Source organism: Cyprinus carpio, chromosome B6 (genome assembly GCF_018340385.1).
Source record: "Cyprinus carpio isolate SPL01 chromosome B6, ASM1834038v1, whole genome shotgun sequence".
In the NCBI taxonomy this organism is placed as follows: Eukaryota; Metazoa; Chordata; class Actinopteri; order Cypriniformes; family Cyprinidae; genus Cyprinus; species Cyprinus carpio.
In genome coordinates, this window is record NC_056602.1 from 16,598,014 (window position 1) to 16,616,923 (window position 18,910).

The 18,910-nt window shown below is 37.8% G+C and overlaps 1 protein-coding gene across 1 annotated transcript in view; it reads left to right on the forward strand.

Moving 5' to 3' along the window:
* The first annotated feature begins 3,522 nt into the window (after positions 1 to 3,522).
* The window catches only part of LOC109097926 (disks large homolog 1-like), a 129,965-nt gene continuing 114,577 nt past the window's right edge, over positions 3,523 to 18,910 (forward strand). The window contains 3 exon segments of the mRNA XM_042725908.1: positions 3,523 to 4,091; positions 4,295 to 4,426; positions 6,016 to 6,191. Of these exon segments, the coding sequence (XP_042581842.1) occupies positions 4,073 to 4,091; positions 4,295 to 4,426; positions 6,016 to 6,191 (327 nt within the window). The 5' untranslated portion in view covers positions 3,523 to 4,072.

Below are 18,910 nucleotides of genomic sequence, written 5' to 3' on the forward strand. Positions count from 1 at the left end.
TTTCCCTATTGGAGTATGCGGTTGACTTCAGCCAGCTCGCCGTTTTAACAGCGTTCGGCGATGCTGCGCTGAACTCCCTGTTCTGGATCAGGGCAAATTACCATTGCCCCATCGACCTTCCAGATACCACTGGACTGAGCTGGAGGGAAGTGTCTGGAGAGTGTCTACCCTTGATCCGGAACATGGGCAGACCCAGAGCCCAGCCCACCATCACCCCACTGCACAGAGCCCGTTGCGACTGATGAGCCATCGCATAGGAGTGCGAAAGAGCTGAGGATCGCCCCAGAGCCTCATGGATCGTCAGACCAAGTGCAAGAACCAGCTACAATGCCCGCCACGAGGGAGAAAGCTGTGGACAGAGATAGTACTGAGAGGAGCTCCGCCCCTTGGGCTGTGGCTGAGGGTGAGCTGAAAAGGGATTTGGGAGAACGCAAAGCGGAAGAAAAATTTAATTGACTTGTTTACCAACCTGCCCCTTTCCTTCCTCCTCTGTCGGTGAACTCTGTCCCTCCCGTTCCTGATTTTAGCACAGAGAAAGTTCCTGTTCCCACGTCCAGCCCTGAGAGGGCTTCTGATCCCAAGTTAAGCCTGGAGGTTCACAAATGCCAGCACACCCACCCTCTCCTTCCTCCTCCACCACTGTCGTCTGGCCCTCTGCTCGCCCTCAGCCCACCATCAATACGGTGCGAGCTCTGTGGATCTGCCATCCTCCATCGTCACAGTGGCTGGAGAATCCCTGGTCTCCACCTCCAGCCTCTGAGACCCAGACTCCATCTCGGCCCATTGACCCAGTGGCTCCACCATGGCTCCTAGCTCCCTTCTCTCCGCCGTCGCCCATCAGTCCACTGGCTCCACCGGGCTCCCTCATCCCTCTGGCTCTGTCAGGCTCCTCAATCCCTTTGGCACCTCCACGATCCTTTGTTGCTCCGGCTCCACCGCTGCCTTCTGGATCCCTGCCTCCACCTTGGCCCTCCGGATCCTCCCCGTTGCCCTGGCTTATTGGTTCTCCATCTCCCCCTCGGTTTCCTCCACTACCTGCTCCGCTGCCATTCGTGGGCCCCCTGGAGTCGTCAGCCCTTCCTCCTCCATGGCTCCACCCTCCGTCGGCTCCACCATGGGTCGCCATTATGGCTGTGGCCTGGGTCCCACCTGGCACTGGATCCTCCAAGTCCCTCCTGTCATCTCCCTGGCTCCTTCCTCCGTCTGATCCGCCTTGGTTCCTCCTGTTTCCTCCTTGGCTCATCCCTTCGTCATCACCTCCCTGGACGCTGTCTGCCACCCCCCTCCTGAGCGTCCTCTCAGTTCCCACCCATCCCTCCCTCTGTTGGTTCTAAGGTGCGAGGACGCACCTTCCGGGAGGGTGGCGAAATGTCAGGATTGGACTGTCTTAGTTATGTTTCTCCCTCATGTGCCCTTATTTGGTCGTTCCTGTCCTTGTCTCTTAATTAGTCATTCTGTTCTCCTGTGTTCCTCCCAATTCCCTTGTTATCCTGTGTATTAAGCCCCTGTCTGTTCAGTCTGTTTTTGTCTGGTCTACCAGTTGTGTATGTCTTCCTTCCCTTCCAAGTGTGGATTTACCCTGTGTGTTGGATTTAATAAATGACAGTTTCGTTAGACTGTGGGTGGCCTTTAGCCTGAAATTTATGTTCTGGATCTATGTATGAATCTTATACACCCTTGATGTATATCCCAATAGTGTTTTAAAATGCTCTTTATTATTAGACAATCCATGTGATGTGTTATGTAAAACCCACTGCTTCAATATAAAGGGTTAGAAGTGCTTAGGTCCGGTTACTGCCATGCATTCCATGTCAAGGCTCTTCACTTACATGCCTCCAAAGAAAGCATAGGGTGTGTGCAACTGTAATTATACATAGTCAGTGAACGATGAAAGCTTTATTTAAAGCAAACAGAAAATCAAGAAGTAACTTTCCATAAATCATTAAGAAAATTGAAAGGAAATTCTAAATACTGTACATGCATATTAGAGGTGAACTGGGGTGTACTTTTATTAACTGATGTTATTATTAACTTAAATTTCATGTACAGTGGGTCATTCAGCAGTATACAAGAAATGCTATGTGAATCAGGCTTTACGTTAAACAGCACAGTAGAATATATAGTAAGAATATATTTACAAGGCATAACCAGACACTACAAGTCAAGACTAGACTTGTCAAACTGTGTGGGTGGCAGAAGTATCTGTCACAACTGTGGAAATACTCCTCAGACGTAGTATTCAGTTGGCTTTCAATTTGTACACATTTTTCATCAATGGATCATTGTAAATCTGTGAATATTTTCTGCTTGTACAGTCATTCATAGCATAGTTTCTTTGTGTCTGAAATGCTATGGAAAATAACCTCTGACTCTAATGGGCGTTTAAAAAAGACACCACTGTTTTTTTTTTATGTGTGGCAGCCTTCACCCCACCCAAGCTGTGGCAATGTGACAGCACCCTGTGACTCGACATCCATCCTTTACAAGATTCAAATGACAAAAGCCATTTCAAACATCAAAACAACTAACAAAAGCCAATCTTAGCCATGCTTTGTCTTCGCTGGTAACAGTATGCCTTTGACAGGATGACACAATGAAAAGTTGCCTCATCTGAAACAAACTTACAAAACTAAACAATATGCTAATTATTTTCACTAAACACTAAATTGTGAATGAATGCTTATAATGTGTGCAGTTTTTCCACTGAAACAGACATCTCTGTGAACATATTATTCAAATAGGCTATTATATTCTGGGGTTTATTTAATATTTAGTATTAATATCAAATAACTTTAAAATTAATTGATGACTTAGGTAATATATTTTTACTCCTTCAATGAGAATTAAGACAAATGCATCAAGCATTGTTACCAGAAATGCAAACTGTAGGCTACATCTGTATGTCCCATTATTATTTACAAAATATCAGCAATCTTGAAACGCCACTCAAATCATAGAAATGGAACTAACTGATGCATAATAAATTGACTAAAAATTATTTCATTTTTATACTTATGGGTGATAGTACTGAAGGCAATCAGTACATAAAGCAGGATTTTGATAATTCCAGCTCGCCATTCAAGAGACTATAAACCTCAATCACAGCCATTTCATCAGCAGAAAAAGGCTGATGGATTATGAGTCTTGATCAGATGTCACGAAATTTACATCTACCGACAGATATAAATAAATAAAGAGGATATAGCCAGTCTCCACATATAATCAACAGCAATGCTAGTTTCAAATAAATTTAAACAAAATATATAGGCTAGAGCTATTCTGCTGTAGTACTAGCACAGTAAGCACTTTGCACAAGACTGCTGTTCTATGGTTCTTATATACAGTAATTTCAACAGATTTCATTACTTAAAGTGAGGATAAACTTAATAAAGAGCTCTTTCACCGGCTGCTTTCTCGCAGCAGCTGAGTGAAGAAACCTGAGTGCTGATTCCTTTGAGCGCAGAGGGAAGGCAGTAGATCACTGGATCATGTGATCTGTTTGCATATCAAGGTCGCCATTTTGCAGGAAAGTTTGGGAATTTCGGGAACACTAGAAGAAAGAGGAAGTGGTGCGCTGAAGAAGTTTCGATTACGGACGTGTGCGGATCCAAGACTCCAGTCAAGAGGGAACGGGAGACATGTGTGAACGGGAACCCGTCTGCGAGTGAACTTTACTTGCACTTTAGCAGGGATTATTAGTATTTCTGCCTTTTCACTCCCATTGCAACAGATCGGAAATAGTTTTTCCAAATGTTTGTAATGCAATCTGCGATTTGTTGATTTACTACTCCATGCACTCGTCTGCAGAAAGTTGAGCAAATTTGTAGGAAAGTGTCCACGGGGTCCTGGCGCATCTGACAGTGTTATGAGTGAAGTGGTCTCTTACAGATTTTATTGGATTGGAGGACTATTGACTTTGAGCTTTCACATGTCAGCCTGACCCGGTCAGTGATCGCCGGTGATTTTTGATCACTACGAAATCAAAGTGACGCGACTGAAAGTGAAAGTGATCAGTCATTCAATGGTTTACAGCAGTCGCAGTTGTCAGACTTTGAATCTTTGAGTTTTGATCATGCCAGTGAGAAAGAAAGGTAAGGTTTCTTTAAAATGTGTATATATTTAAAATGATGTGTAGCCAATAGCCATACTATTTTAGTATGTAACTTATAAGTTATGAGAAAGAAAGAAAAAACTAAACAAAAAACAATGCATTTTCTAAATATATTTTTAAGCATCTTACTTTGTTGTGTTTGGCCAGTGTTTCTCAGCAGGGTTTTTATAATGTGTTTTTCAGATGCTCAGAGGGCACTGCTGCTTCTGGACGAATACCGAACTAAACTCAGTCAGACCGGAGACCCTCATCTCAGACATTCAATTGAGAGAGTCATCAATATTTTTCAGAGTCAACTCTTCCAGGCTCTTATAGGTACGTTGCTGCTAGAACAAACAATGTTTTCCTTAAGGAAGTTTCTTAACACGTGTCTTGTTGTGCTAAGATGGTGGAACAGGTTTGACTTCACCATTATTTGACATGTTTGACATTTTCAATGACATATTACAGCAATTTTTTTTTTATTTTTATTATTCAACTGCAAATAAAGGCGTTTGCACTTAACAATTTAAATATGTTGTTTTGCTCCTAAAAGACACAGAGAAAATTGTAAGGTTACCATTCTCATGGAAAGCATTATAAAATCTAAAAAGGTTTACGAATGGAAACCTTTGTTTGTTTTTGTAGTTATGCTTGGTTGTAAAATATTTCATCTATTTTGTAAAATAATTCATCTCTTAACCATTTTCCCCCCCATGTGTTTCATCAATTTTTTTTAAACTCAATATTTCATCTGTTTTTGTAGGCATAGTCACTATAAAAAATTTTTAAAGGCCTTATCCAGTAATCACAAAACATTGTAAAGTAATGCAATTTTATATTTGTCAGAAAGTGTCTTGGCTTGTATTTGCTTGGAATGTAGTCTAAACATTTTGTGTGCAGTAATTTCAAGTAAATTTGTCAATTTAAGAAAATCCTTTGAGTTTGCCTTTTAAGCAGGCTCTTTAGGGAGTTTATGCAATTAAGATAAAATGGAAGAGGAAATTGGTGGTGATAAGAATTTTACTTTTGAAAAAATCCAACAGAACATTTCCAGAAATAGCTATAAAGATAACTTTTGCAATTAAATTTTGTACCGTTGTATTGAAGGAAGCATAATGGTAAATAGGCTCCTTCTTGGTGCCATTATTTTTGGTGTAAAATTGGGAAGCAGTATGTAACCAATAATCCATTTATCCAAAGCGACTTGTAAAAATTGCATTGCATTACAAGGACAGTCACTTCAGAGCAACATGCCTTTCTCAAGTGGTCAATTGCAGCAACCATCTGGTTACCATCACTGAACTTTTACTGATATACCGGCTAGACTTTTTTGAAAAAAATATACAACTGATCTGTAATTCAGAAATTAAAAATGTGTTTATTAGAGAACACATGTAAGTCATCATTTGTATGATATGTCTTTTAATGTATTTTTGAATAAATTATTAGATCCAAAACACACACACACACACACACACACACACAAGCAAGTGTGACCCTTTATAGTGGCTGATGGTGTAAGATTGAAAGACTGAAGCTGTCTGAATTTAATTTGGGCTCGGCTTATCTGAAATCTACACCTAAATGTACTACTAAATGTGCACCAGTACTTATTCTATTATTAATTTAATCATTGGTACTTCAGAGAAGTGGCAGGCTACAACAAATTCCGGTCTTTAAATGCAATGTTGTGGCTTGAAGCCATATACAGGTTGTAATTTTTAGGTTAAACAATGTGTTTACGCTTGGTCATGTTTTTATGGATTGGATCGTTATCGAAACACTTGGCTATGTAGATGCTTTTTCATAAAAGTTTGTATCTTTAATTCTGACTTTGATTCTGTGAACATTTGTAGGGATTATAGTTCTGTTGGTGGCTTATAAATCACATGTATTTGACTATGCAACCTCAATTTTTTCAGATATTCAGGAATTTTATGAAGAGAGCCTCCAGGATAATGAGAATGAGTTCACAGAGCCGTCAGGCCTTAAAACCATAGAACCCTTTCCTCCTGTTAATGAATGGAATTTCACTGGCCCTCCCAGTACCACTGGACCAACAGAAACTGTGCCCAGCATCAATGCCCAAAGCAAAGAGGTAAGCAGAATATTGATGTGTATGTTGCCTCTCAGACCTGCATCTTTGCATACGCATTACATGGATCTTGAATGTCTTTATTGGTTTTAGAGTTATTGCTGGTGTCTGACACAATTATTGGTACATTCTTTATTCTGAAACAAAACTGAACTACCGTGTGAGTTAAAGACTTGCAATAGTTGCTACTTCAGTTATATAGGAACTATTTTCATTGGTGTTATATGTGAATGTTATATTGCTTAACTAAAGAACTTGAATTGTAGTTTGTGTCTATATTTGTACAAAGGTTATATGTATAAGATCATTCAGACACATTCTTTTGTTATGTCTTATAATGTCAGTATCAAAAGTGATTGAAATGATTCAGCTTTGGTGAACCTACTTCAGAAGGTCCAGTACTTGTTAAACTTGAGCTTGAAAGATAATTGAGGATTTAATTGAAGTTCATGATGCTAAGTGTGTGAAGTGTTACATTTCTGACCGGTTTAAAAGTGTTACTCTGAAATAGCACATAGGAGTTCTGTGGCACTCAATGCAGAACATTAAGAGTTATCTTGTTTTATTCTAAAGAGTGGGAAGATTTTACTTTTGTTGGGATTGGAAGTGATCTGCCACGCTGTGGATAGAGAGTGTTTTAAAAGGTTAGTTCACCCAAAAATGAAAATTTCTCTGTTTTACTCACCCTCAAGCCATCCTAGGTGTATAAGAATTTTATTTAATTTTTTCCTCAGACGAATGAATCCAATCGGAGTTATAAAAAATTGTCCTGGCTCTTCTTAGCTCTATCATTGTAGTGAGTTCAACAGTCCAAAACACATCAAATAAAGTGCGCGCATCCATAAAACGTGCCTCACATGGCTCTGGGGGCTGAATGAAGACCTCCTGTAGCGAATCCATGCACTTTTCCTTATTTCAAATGTAATAAACACTTTTCTATCACTTCCGCTATCTGTCATATGCAGAAGCAGTTCCAGCGGATGACGTAGGATGTCTGCGTTGTGTGATTAGTGACGAATGCAGAGAGAGAACAAAACAAAATGCCGGTCATGAATCAGAAGCACAAAACGAGTATTTGTAAAGAAAAATTTCACTCGTAAACTCGTGAGACTAGCGTATCTCAGAGGTGCGTGCGCGACAGAGACATCCTACATCATCCACTGGAATGCTTCCGTATATGACAGTCAGCAGAAGTGTGAGAAAAGTGTTTATTACATTTGAAATATGGATATTTTTCTTACAAAAAGGATTCCCTATAGGAAGCCTTCATTTACCCCCCAGAGCCATGTGAGGCACGTTTTATTATAGATGTGTATGCTTTATTTTATGTGTTTTGGACTGTTGAACAGAAACACCCGCCCACTACAATGATAGAGCTTAGAAGAGCCAGGACAATTTTTAATATAACTCCGATTGGATTGGTCTGAAAGTAGAAAGTCATATACACCTAGGATGGCTTGAGGGTGAGTAAAACGCAGGCTAATTTTCTTTTTTGGGTGAACTAACCCTTTAAGAATGCATAACACTCATTTCTATGAAATCTCAGATGAATCAGATGAGTGTTTGAACGTAGATTGATTTCATGTCTCCACTGGCATTGAGGATGTAGCTTTGTGGTGTACTATTATTTCTTAATTTATGTTTCTCCACTGTGATTTTGAAAGCATGTAAGAAACAGGAATTGGGTATAACATGCCTAGAAAAATATTTCTGAGTTTATTGCAATGTTACACTCATACATGATATTATACAATCCTAAAATGTTTGAAAGAATACATTTTATTTTATAAGTTTATATTAAAATTATAATATTAATATTCTCTATTTGTATAGCCCACTTTGTATTTTTGCTTTTTCTAAAGGTTCATGTTTGATTGGAAAAATAAAAAATCACAGACGTTATATATCAGCATATCACAATCAAAAACAAATCTGCTACTTGATTAGTAACATATAAATTACATCCTCTACAACATCTTTTCTTATCACCACCTTCTTTATTATTTTTTTGAATTAAAATTAACCAACCCACTTACATAGAAAAAAAAAAACAAACATTCGGCAAAATTTTTCTTTTTTTTTTTTTTTTTTTTTTTTTTTCAAAAATGTAATGTCCACTGGTTGATGTTGAAACGGCAGGGCAGAGGCGTTTTACGCACTCTGTTACCCACACACAGTGACGTGCTGTTGGAGCGTGCGATCCAGAGGTGAGCGGAGCACATTATGCTACTCGGTCTTCCCGTGGTGCTCCTATCAACTCTGAACGCGCGTCAATATGAGTGCAGGCGTCCTCCTCCTCAGCATCCCCGACACATTGCCGCGGAAAGGAAACATGAGGTGATGCAGACTTGACTTCTGAGTATATGGACTCATACATTTGCTCAACTGAGAGTAAGTTCCTGTCGTGCGCGCAGTGCTTTCATGCATGCATTCGCATATTTTAGCGACAGGTTTAAAGCAGCTGCAATGAGATGCTGAGAGGTCGCGCTCTGAAGAATGGACTGTTTATGTATCGTTAGCACAAAGGTAAGACATCCATATCTGTGTTTGCAATGCTCTCTGTGCTGTTTGTCCACAGTATGTTTCATATACAGATCATTATGATAATATATGACTGTAAGATTAAGATGTACAAATGTGCGACTTTAATAATCAGTGATTACACTACTATCGCTAGGATATTCAACTGAGTAGTCACAAAATTGTTTATGCTGTATCTATCTGTCTGTCTGTCTTGTTCTAAACATTTTACATAAGGAAACCGCCACATAATTACTAACCCAATAATATTACTTTGATAAGAAATAATGCTGTGAAAGGTGATCACACTGTGCAGTGTGCTCTGATTAGGCTGTTATTAAGTTAGAAAGTGGTACTTGAGCTTAATTGTTGAATATTTAGGAGGTGTCGGTAGGAAAGAGTTACACAACCACATTTTATAACCAACTGATTCCCTTAAGTTTTCAGGACTCATAAAGGAATTGAATTGAAAGAGGTTGAGACATGCTATGAACAAAGAGCAGTCAACAACTGCTTTTCCATCACATCTTTAACATGCGTATTTGCAGATCTTTGCTGTCGATCACTTGTGTTAGAACTGTCAGCCTCTTTCATATTAAGAAAAATGGTACACTGTCAATCCTAACAGTCAAATTTATTAAATGAAATGAGTTCATTAATACTCAGTTAATTGCACTTAATAGTTACGTAAACTCAATAACTGATTATATTAAGCAAACCTCAAACAGAATAAATTACAGTATATTTTTAGCTTCAAACATGCTTTGTTTAAGATTAAATAGGAGTTTAAAGTATATAAAGTCACAGTAGGTTTCTCATAACTATTGGTTTCTAAACTTAAATGAATTGAGGCAATCAGTTTCCTCAGTTGAAATGCGTTAACTCTTTGGGTTTTACAGTGTAGCGTGGTTGGAGAGAGAATGAATCAAAACTCTTCTTGAGGGACCGAGTGGAGGAGAAAGAACTAAGAAAAAAACTAGACCGCATTTTTTGGCTGCACATCTGAAAGCATGAAATCAGCAGGAGCTGCCTGACACTTTGGAATAAAAATTTTAATAATAATATAAAAAATGATTCTTTCCCACTGTTATCTCTCACAACAAGGCTAATGTCAGTTCGAGATGGGAAGCAGTTACCTGTTGATTCAGACATTATTTAATGTTTTTCCCTGTGTGCTGCTGTATATTTAGGACAGTATTTCTTTCTGTCTACTTATTTATATAAAGGATATTTAAGGATGAGGGTTCCCATTTCAATCTGGCACAAATGTGTGTCACTCTAGGACTGTGATCATTAGATTCATTCCAGGGTGTTCTTACCTGAATGTGATTGGAGTACCCTTCAGTGGGTGAAATTTGTAAAAGGTGTTTAAAAGGTAAAGCTGTTTATCATTCAATGCCAGTTCTGATCAGTAATCACCATAACAGAATGCTGAAGTGTTTTTAAGACCCAGCCATCTGGAAGTACTGAAAGTAATTAGCATAATGTGATCATAGCCTACTTATTTTATCCATCACCAGAATGTATTTAATTGGCTAAGTGTGTTTAAGTGCACACATGCGTCAAAGAGTCCTCCAGAATTCAACAGTTATTATCGGAGGTTTGCAAGTAAAGAGGATGTTTGCTGAGTGCAGAGCACAGGCATGCACTTGAAATGTGCTAAAATTATGGTTATATAATCTGTGGAGTGCATTTTATTTGTTGGTAGAGGCAAAAGCACAACATCTGTGCTGCTGTAAATGCACAGCCATGACCAGCCCTCCACCTGAAGGAAAGGCCCAAGGGTCTCTTTTAAAGCCTTGCATGCTTAAGCTTCCATAGACTTTCCCATGTTCTCATATAGACCACTAGTGGCCATCTCCAGTACTTCTTTACCATGGGAGTCATGAGTTAAATGTGTGATTTGATCATTTTAATTGTCTTAATTGAGGTGAGAGGTCCTTTCTAGATAAACCTTGACATTTAAAATCCAGTGCATGTTCTTGCACATGCATATTGTTTTAACACGAATGTCATACAGTGTTCAGTGTAAGTGTTTTTAGTATGTATTTTACTCTCCCTCTTTTATTGGTTTGCTTTTTACTGAGTGGTTTGCCCTTTTCAAGAGCCTCTCTTTGAAGAACATAATAAGCATGGTTTGCAGATAGCAGCACACTGTCAGTTTTATGTGACTGGTGGATGTGACTAAACTTAAAGGGGTCATATGATGCGATTTCAATTTTTCCTTTCTCTTTGGAGTGTTACAAGCTCTTGGTGCATAAAGAAGATCTGTAAAGTTGCAAAGACTAAAGTCTCAAATCCAAAGAGATATTCTTTATAAAAGTTAAGTCAACCATGCCCTCCTAAAATGTCTTATTCTAACACGCCCCCTCACGATGTAGGCAGATTTGCATAACAATGCCCAGATGTTCACGCAAAGAAAGGTGGTGTAACTTCGACAACTTCCAACTTTGCGAGGACAGTCTGGCGCTTCTGACTCACAGTCTGTAAGTAAGTTTTCATATGTAAAGAATTTGCCACTAATGATTCAATCGCGGTTTTGACCAGTGAAGAGTAACGCTTGTTGTTTGTCGTTTCTCCGATCACAATTGCAGACATGGTTTTATGTTTAAGCTGCGTGATACGCAACATGTAAAAAGACTGTATAAGTCATTATAATCAGTAATTATGTCCCCACTGGATGCTACAAATGCCTTGTTTATAATGGGTTTTATTGGTTTTGTCTCATCGAGCTGGGACTTGGCATTGAAGCATGTTAAGGGGTGTAACATTTGCGTCACATGCTTGAGGTATTAAGCCAATCTCAGTGCACTGGCTAGCTGGCCAATCAGTGTACACCTCGCTTTTCTGAACGATGAGCTTTGTAAAAATCAACGCCTTTCAGAAAGGCGGGGCATAGAGGAGCAAAGATAATGTACATTATGTGGAAAATGTTGTGTTGTTTGAACCTTAAACCGCATAAACACATTGCATTACACCAAATACACCAAATAATGTTCTTTTTAGCAACGTCATATGATCCCTTTAAAATATGTTTTCAAGTGCCCCTGATTTCAACCATAGAAAGATAGTCAATTAGCATTTCTTCTTTTCAGGTGTTGTATTCTGATTACTTTAAGAAGCAATAATTTATACCTACATGTCATAATTTCCCCCCGAACCGATTTATAATGTTTGTCAAGGCGTCTAGCACAGAAACATTATTTTGTTCTATGTGACCAGTGTTCTTCCATCTCTTTAACTAAAACAGTAGGTGTTTTGCTATATATATATATATATATATATATATATATCTATATATATATATATATATATATATATATATATATATATATATATATATATATATATATATATATTTTTTTTTTTTTTTTTTTTTTTTTTTTTTTTTTTTTTTTTTTTTTTTTTTTGACGTTTCCAACTCTAACTTTGGACCAATTCTGTAGAATGGCCCATATAATTATCAGCTGATAAGTGCCTGATGCAGGACTTTTATTTTGACAGCGCTGAGAAGGCACGATTAATATTAGCAGATTTTTATTTAGGAAAATGTGAATTTCCTTCCTTTTTATTTTATGTTTTAACAATTTTTTTTTTATTATTTGTTAAAAATACTATAATAGATTTTCAAAATATCTGTTTGTTACAGGTTTATTTTTTTAAGTGTGTATTGTTTTCATAATAATTAATTTTGAAATGATTTCTTTCTAATTTAAATATTAAAAGATAAAAAATATATAAATTTTATTGCAGCATGTGTTATGCTATCTTTTAAATTAGACGGTGTGATTATATCCGCTTTAAATCGGCCATCAGACACTCTGCTCTCTAAAATATCAGCACTGGCATCAGCTGTCAAATAGTGCATATTAGTAGATCACTAGTTCCAAGAGAGTTTTGTTGAACACTACAAAGCATGAGCATGGGTGGTCCGGGAAGGGAGTTTTCAGTTAGAGTATGTTTACACAGTAAATCAAACACTTTAATTTTAAACCCTTGTTGTTATCACCCCCCATACCCACAACATATTAAAACAACCACAAATGTAAAAATAATGCATAAACACCATATCTAGCTAATGTGTTCACTCACTGAACAGATTCCTGCAATATTTGTGGACCTGCACAAATGTAATAATTATGGATAACCATCAGAGCTCACAATGTCCTGGGATTGTGGATTTTAAGAAGTTCTTTTTAGGGCTCTACCTGGGTTTATTTGTGTTCTCTTGCTTTGCAGGTTTGTGCAAAGCAAGAGAATTTACTCTGGGTTTTTTCCCTACCACCTCAGAAGCAAAAACTTGCTGTTAGCACGTAACTTTTGGAGCTTTTATGAATATTATGTGTGTGTGAAGGCCCAGAGATGTTCTTATTAGTGGTCCTCCACAGCTACTTAGGGGGTCTTAAGAGTTCTGTTGCCAAGCTTGTCTTATATAGTTAATTACACGTTCGGAATTAGATTAAACAGAACCTTTTGATACAAACTAAATGCATGTATGAAACTACAGTTTATGAGGTAAATACTTTATTATTGTGTCTAGAAGTTTTTTGAGGGGAGTAAAAGTATCATTGGCTTACCTTTTAAGCTTTAAGTAGCTTAGCATTTATCCCTTAATTGTCTTTGGAAAGACCTATTTTTGACTGGTAGAGAATTTGATCTTTGTCTTGGTCAACTGAAATGCACTTGAGTAGTTACAAGAATAAGCTGTGGAAGTGTTAATGAGCAGTTGCATTACTCGAGGTCATTGTGTGGTGTCATTCAGTGAAGACTGGAGAGGACGACCCAGGCTAAATGGTGGATTCAGATGATGAACCGCATGTAAAGTATCTTGCTTTTAAAATAATTGCTCATGTGTCACGCCGTAGTGCTTTCTGTCTTTGAAGGCCATTTATAGAGAGAAATATTGCTAGGTTATCCTGTTTTCTGTATTAGTTTGGTCTGATTAAATGTGGATGCTGTTTCTATGGCATATTACAAATGATATATGAAACGAAAAGATTTAACGCGTCTTTGGACATTTATATTTTTCAGGATCCGTTATGGTTGTAAATTGTGATAATGGACTAAAGTGGAGAATCCTTTGATAATGAAGGCTGGAGTAATGCAAATCTTGTTGTTGAGAATTGTTTTATTAACCAAATATATTTAGCTATGAATTAAAAATGGCAGAGTGGGAATATTAGTGTTTTTTTAGTGATATTTCGTGAGATTTGTGTGAGTGACACCATGAAGAGGAAGTGATGTCACCAGTTTGAAGCTGTGTTTCTCTTTCTTCTGAATATAGGTCCCGTTAGAAGTATGATCAGAGGTTTTACATGAGTCCTGCCTCTCACAGCCTTGAAAATATAGCACAAACTGACATTATTATGTTATGCATTTGCATTTCAGTCAAGTAATTTAAATGTTAAAATATTGTCCTATTTTTTTCATTACTAATGCTATATCACCTGAAAAATTGCTGTTAGAATAATTAGTTCTAAATCAAGTGTCTTGTGTGTTCTGTCCTGAATATGATTATTTGGCAATAGTAGAGATTTTGTACAGTACAGTATGGGAGGGTGATATCACAAAAATATAATATCCCTGATGTGATACTACCATATGTACTATCCCTTTAATGAAAAATGCAGCATGTTTAGTACTATTAGTCTGCTGTCACTTTAAGACCTGCACACATACTGTATGTTTTTCTCTCAAATGTTTACTTTCAGTTTAGACATAACTGACTGTTTAAATGTAAACCTTGCGTGTTTTTAACAGTATTAGCGCAATCAGACGTGAAAGATAACTTAGTCCAGTAATCAGGTGCTGTCAGGCAGGCTTTTTAGTATGCGACTGTGTGTGTTTCAGGTGTACGTGAAAGCGCATGTCAGAACAACACGCAAATGAAATGTTTAACTGTCAAGGCTTTAAAGCACATGCAAGTAATGTAATTTTGTGTTTACGAATAAGTGCAGTGTCCCGTGAGTATAACTCTACCGCATTTGATGTCATTGTATGTCGCGTTGTACAATATATTGAGACGGAGGTGCCAGATAGAATATGTGCTCTAGTGCAATACTACAATATTTCTTCAAAAGCACATTGTGAGCCACTTTAATCATCCACAATCAAAAATCATGATATCGCACACCTCTCCCTACAATACACTGTGGTTGTACTGCTGTGTTGATGTCAGCAGGGGTCACAGAGGTCAACGAGTTGAGGTACGTCTGTCGGTATCTAGAGCTGCTGGGGTGCAGGTGGGAGCCGGTGGGCGCTGTGGCCGAGTTCTGCACTCGCACTTCCACACTTACTGAGTCACTGCCCATTCACTTACTCACTGCCCCCACATGCACACTTTAGTGCTGGACACTGTAGCTAAAACATTATATCTCTTTTTTTAAGGGATAGTTCACCCAAAAATGAAAATTCTGTCATTAATTCCTCATGTTGTTTCAAACCCATAAGACCTCTGTTCATCTTCAAAACACAAATTTAGATATTTTTTATAAAATCTGAGAGCTCTCTGACCCTGCATAGACAGCAACACAACTGTAATGTTCCCAGACCCAGAAACGTAGTAGGGACATCAGTAAAACGGTCCATGTGACATCAGTGACTCAACTTCAATTTTGCGAAGCTACAAGAATACTTTTTGTTTGCAAAGAAAACAGAAATAACAGAATTTATTCAACAGTTCTTCTCATTGAGTTACCGTCTTCCAACATTTTGCAGAGTATCACGATTTACCCAGAACATTATCAACGTAATCAGTGTTGTTTACGTTCAGGAGAATACTCCCTGATAAGCACTTGTCGTAACAATTGTAAACTTAATAGCTTTCTTCTTTCATGAGGGGGTTTGGCGCCACGGCTCTTTTGTTTCCAGGTGGAATGTTAAAGAATGCAACACACATCTCCCGGAAATCCTGTATAATCTAACCAATCCGATAATGACTTTAGAAACTCCTGAAGTGTTTCCAGCTAATTGTGCCGTGGGTGTGATATGGGGCTGAGACTAGGGTCAGAGAGCTCTCAGATTTCATCAAAAAATATCTTAATTTGTGTTCTGAAAATGAACAGAAGTCTTATGGGTTTGGAACAACATTAGGGCGAGTAATTAATGGCAGAATTTCCATTTTTGGGTGAACTAACCCTTTAAATATCAATGAAATATCTTCAAATATGTTTTTTGTCTGTGCAGTGGTTTGACAGCCATAGTCTTTGCATTCTGACTTCATCTCACTCTTTAGACTTGGCTCTCTCTTTTTCTGTCTGTGTCTCTCATGTACACTGTGGTGAGCTTGCTGAGTGGGTGACACACCCAGCTATAACCACTCTACTACAATGATACCCCCAGCCTTTATGAATTTACAACCATGAAACACTCCATCTTTTCTAATTTATACCAAGGAAAAAAAAAAATCACAATTGCTTTTGTGTTCTAAAGCCTGATGTCTGTGTTTCAGTTTCAAAATGTCCCTTCCAAAAAAAAGATAGTGGATGTACAGAGATGATCAAACACTGCAACATATACCTAAAGGCTGTCAGACAGAAGCTGCATCTGATTTACAGTATTGTACACTATAATTCAAATGTTTGGGGTCAAAAATATTTTACTTTTTTGAAAGAAATTAAAACTTCTTTTCAGCAAGGATGCGTTCAGGTGATAAAAAGTGACAGTAAAAACGTACACATTGTTGCTATTTTTTTTTATACAATAAATGCTGTTCTTTTCAACTTTCTACTCAAGAATCCTGAAAAAATACCTGTATAATACTAATACATGTATAATACACACCGATTAGCTTGTTAGCTTAGCCAAAACCCTACACTAAATGAGAACAGCTTTATTTGGAATTTGGGTGTAAAATGCAGTATGTGAGCTAAGAGAGAAGAAAACGAACGTAAAGGGCTGTAGGCAGAATGCAAATTTGACTTATGTCATAATATGTTAATTAGTGCATACTGTCATCATCTAGTCTTGGCTAATAATTTCTCATTTTGTCACATTACTGCTTTTATGGTAAAGTAGGATCGATGTTTTATTGAAAAGACAGTCAGATGCATATGTTTACCACAGTCGAGGAAAGTATGAGTTTTTGAGTATCTCAAATTGCTCTTTTTGCAGTAAGACTTTTTTTAGGTCTAAAAATTACAGTATGTTATCATAGTAGACCTCTTATTTGGAAAAATGAAAAAGTGATTCCTTGTTATGACCCGTTTAAATGTTAAACTGGGACTTGGTGCAATCAATCAGTTTCTGGTACACCTAAGGCAAGAACAAGACATGTCCAGATGAAACTCGTACTTTGTTAGTGTAGAGAGAGAGAGAGAGAGGGGAAAAAAAAGACAGAGCTGTGTAGTCTGTGTTGTGCTGTAGCTGCACTCTTATAGTTTAACTCCAGTGGAGTTGACAGGGCTGCTCCGGCAATCTAATGAGACACCTGCGGTGGAGCTGGAGGCGGCCACCCACCCCTGAGTGTGACCCTGCCGGTCTGAGAGGAATAAATTACCTGTCAGTGTATGAGTATGTTGAGTAAGACTGTCAGCTTGTTTTATGCTGCTGGCCATTGTGCATTGCATATTTTAAGCATCACCACAGTCCTTGAAGTCATTCTCAGGGGACTTCAAACTAAAATCTCCTGAAATCCAGCTGCACAGGGGTGATGTACTGTGTCAAAAATGATTTACATTACTGAATATGTGACTATACATTACACAGCACAGTGAATTTTTCATCTCACACTTTGAGGCCTGTAGTCTATAGTTTCAGACGGGTCTCTACTTTGTCTAGTTAAGGTGGAGTGTCTTTTTTTTTTTTTATATATATATTAAAGGAGCTTTTATTTATTTATTTTCTTTAGTATATTGTGGGAGTAAAAAAAAAAAAACAAGCTGCTTTTATCCGGGATGTTAATCAGTAATTTTACAGATGATGCAATTAATTTGCTTGGAAAATACTTGCGTATACGGCAGTCATAAAAAAAATAAAATAAAAAAAATGTACAGTAGCCCAGCCTAATAATAATTAATAATAATAACAGCCCAGCTGTTCTGTAGTTTAGTAAGTTCATTTGTTCTGAACGTGTTGCGTGTCCATATTGCACCAAAATGTGACACTGCACTCCCTTGGGTCCGCAGCAAAACACCTGTAACGCGTGAAGTCGATTGGATGAACGGTTCTCGACATAATAAAAATGCAAACAGACAAACACACAGAGATTCCTGCATTAATTACACTGTGTCTACACAGGACGCAACAATGCAACCGTTGAAAATCATTTGAAATTTGTGTTAGTACATCATAAATATAACGCAGCAGCAGTCTGCACGTGCCGCATCCAGTATAGACACCGTTTGGGAATGTCAGCGGAGGCTCGCAAAGTGGAGCCAGGCGAAAGTATAAGAATAGGTTCTATTGTATTAAGTCTGGTGTAGACATGGTGTTAGAGAGAAGAATATGTTCAGCCCCCTCCCTCCGAAGCTTCGAATATTTGGTGTTGATTACTACTGAAGCTTCGAAGCTCAAAAAATGGTATTCAGACCAGCCCTACTTGCTTCCTGTCAGCTTTGCCATCATGGAATAACTTGGATTTTAAAATATGTTAAAATGTCATTTTAATTTGAAATGTTATTACTATTTCACAATATTGCTGCTTTACTGTATATCAAATAAACAACCTTGGTGAGAATAAGAGACTTCTCCTAAAAAAAAAAATAAAAAAAAAAAAAACGTATCCCCTGAATGGTGGTGTAGCTAAGAAAATTGACTGGCCCGTTATGTATATTTTTTTTGTGTTGTAGCTTGGTCACTGAGATTCATCTCTGTGTCCTTTTTGCTCAACCAGGTATGGCTAAAAACATCCCTGCGGTGATCTCCAGTCCAGATGCTCTGGTTTCCTTTGAGTCAGTGAGTAATGCACCCAGCCAGGGCACTGATTCTGGCAGGAGGAGCATTATTTGCAGCCATTCAGATTTTATTTTGCAGTTCTCACATCTGTAGCTGAAATGACCAGTCATTGACACATTACAATTGTTTATTAGCTCCTTTATTAGCTTTAAGACAAAGTTTCAAGTGTTCCTTTTATAAAAATACTGCTGCATTCTGTTCCACTCTGTTTCCTTCTATTCCACATCTGGTCAGAATACAGTGTAGGGTAATTTATTGTTAACTAAAATTGAAACTAAAACTCAAACCCTAAAAAAACTAAAAGAAAA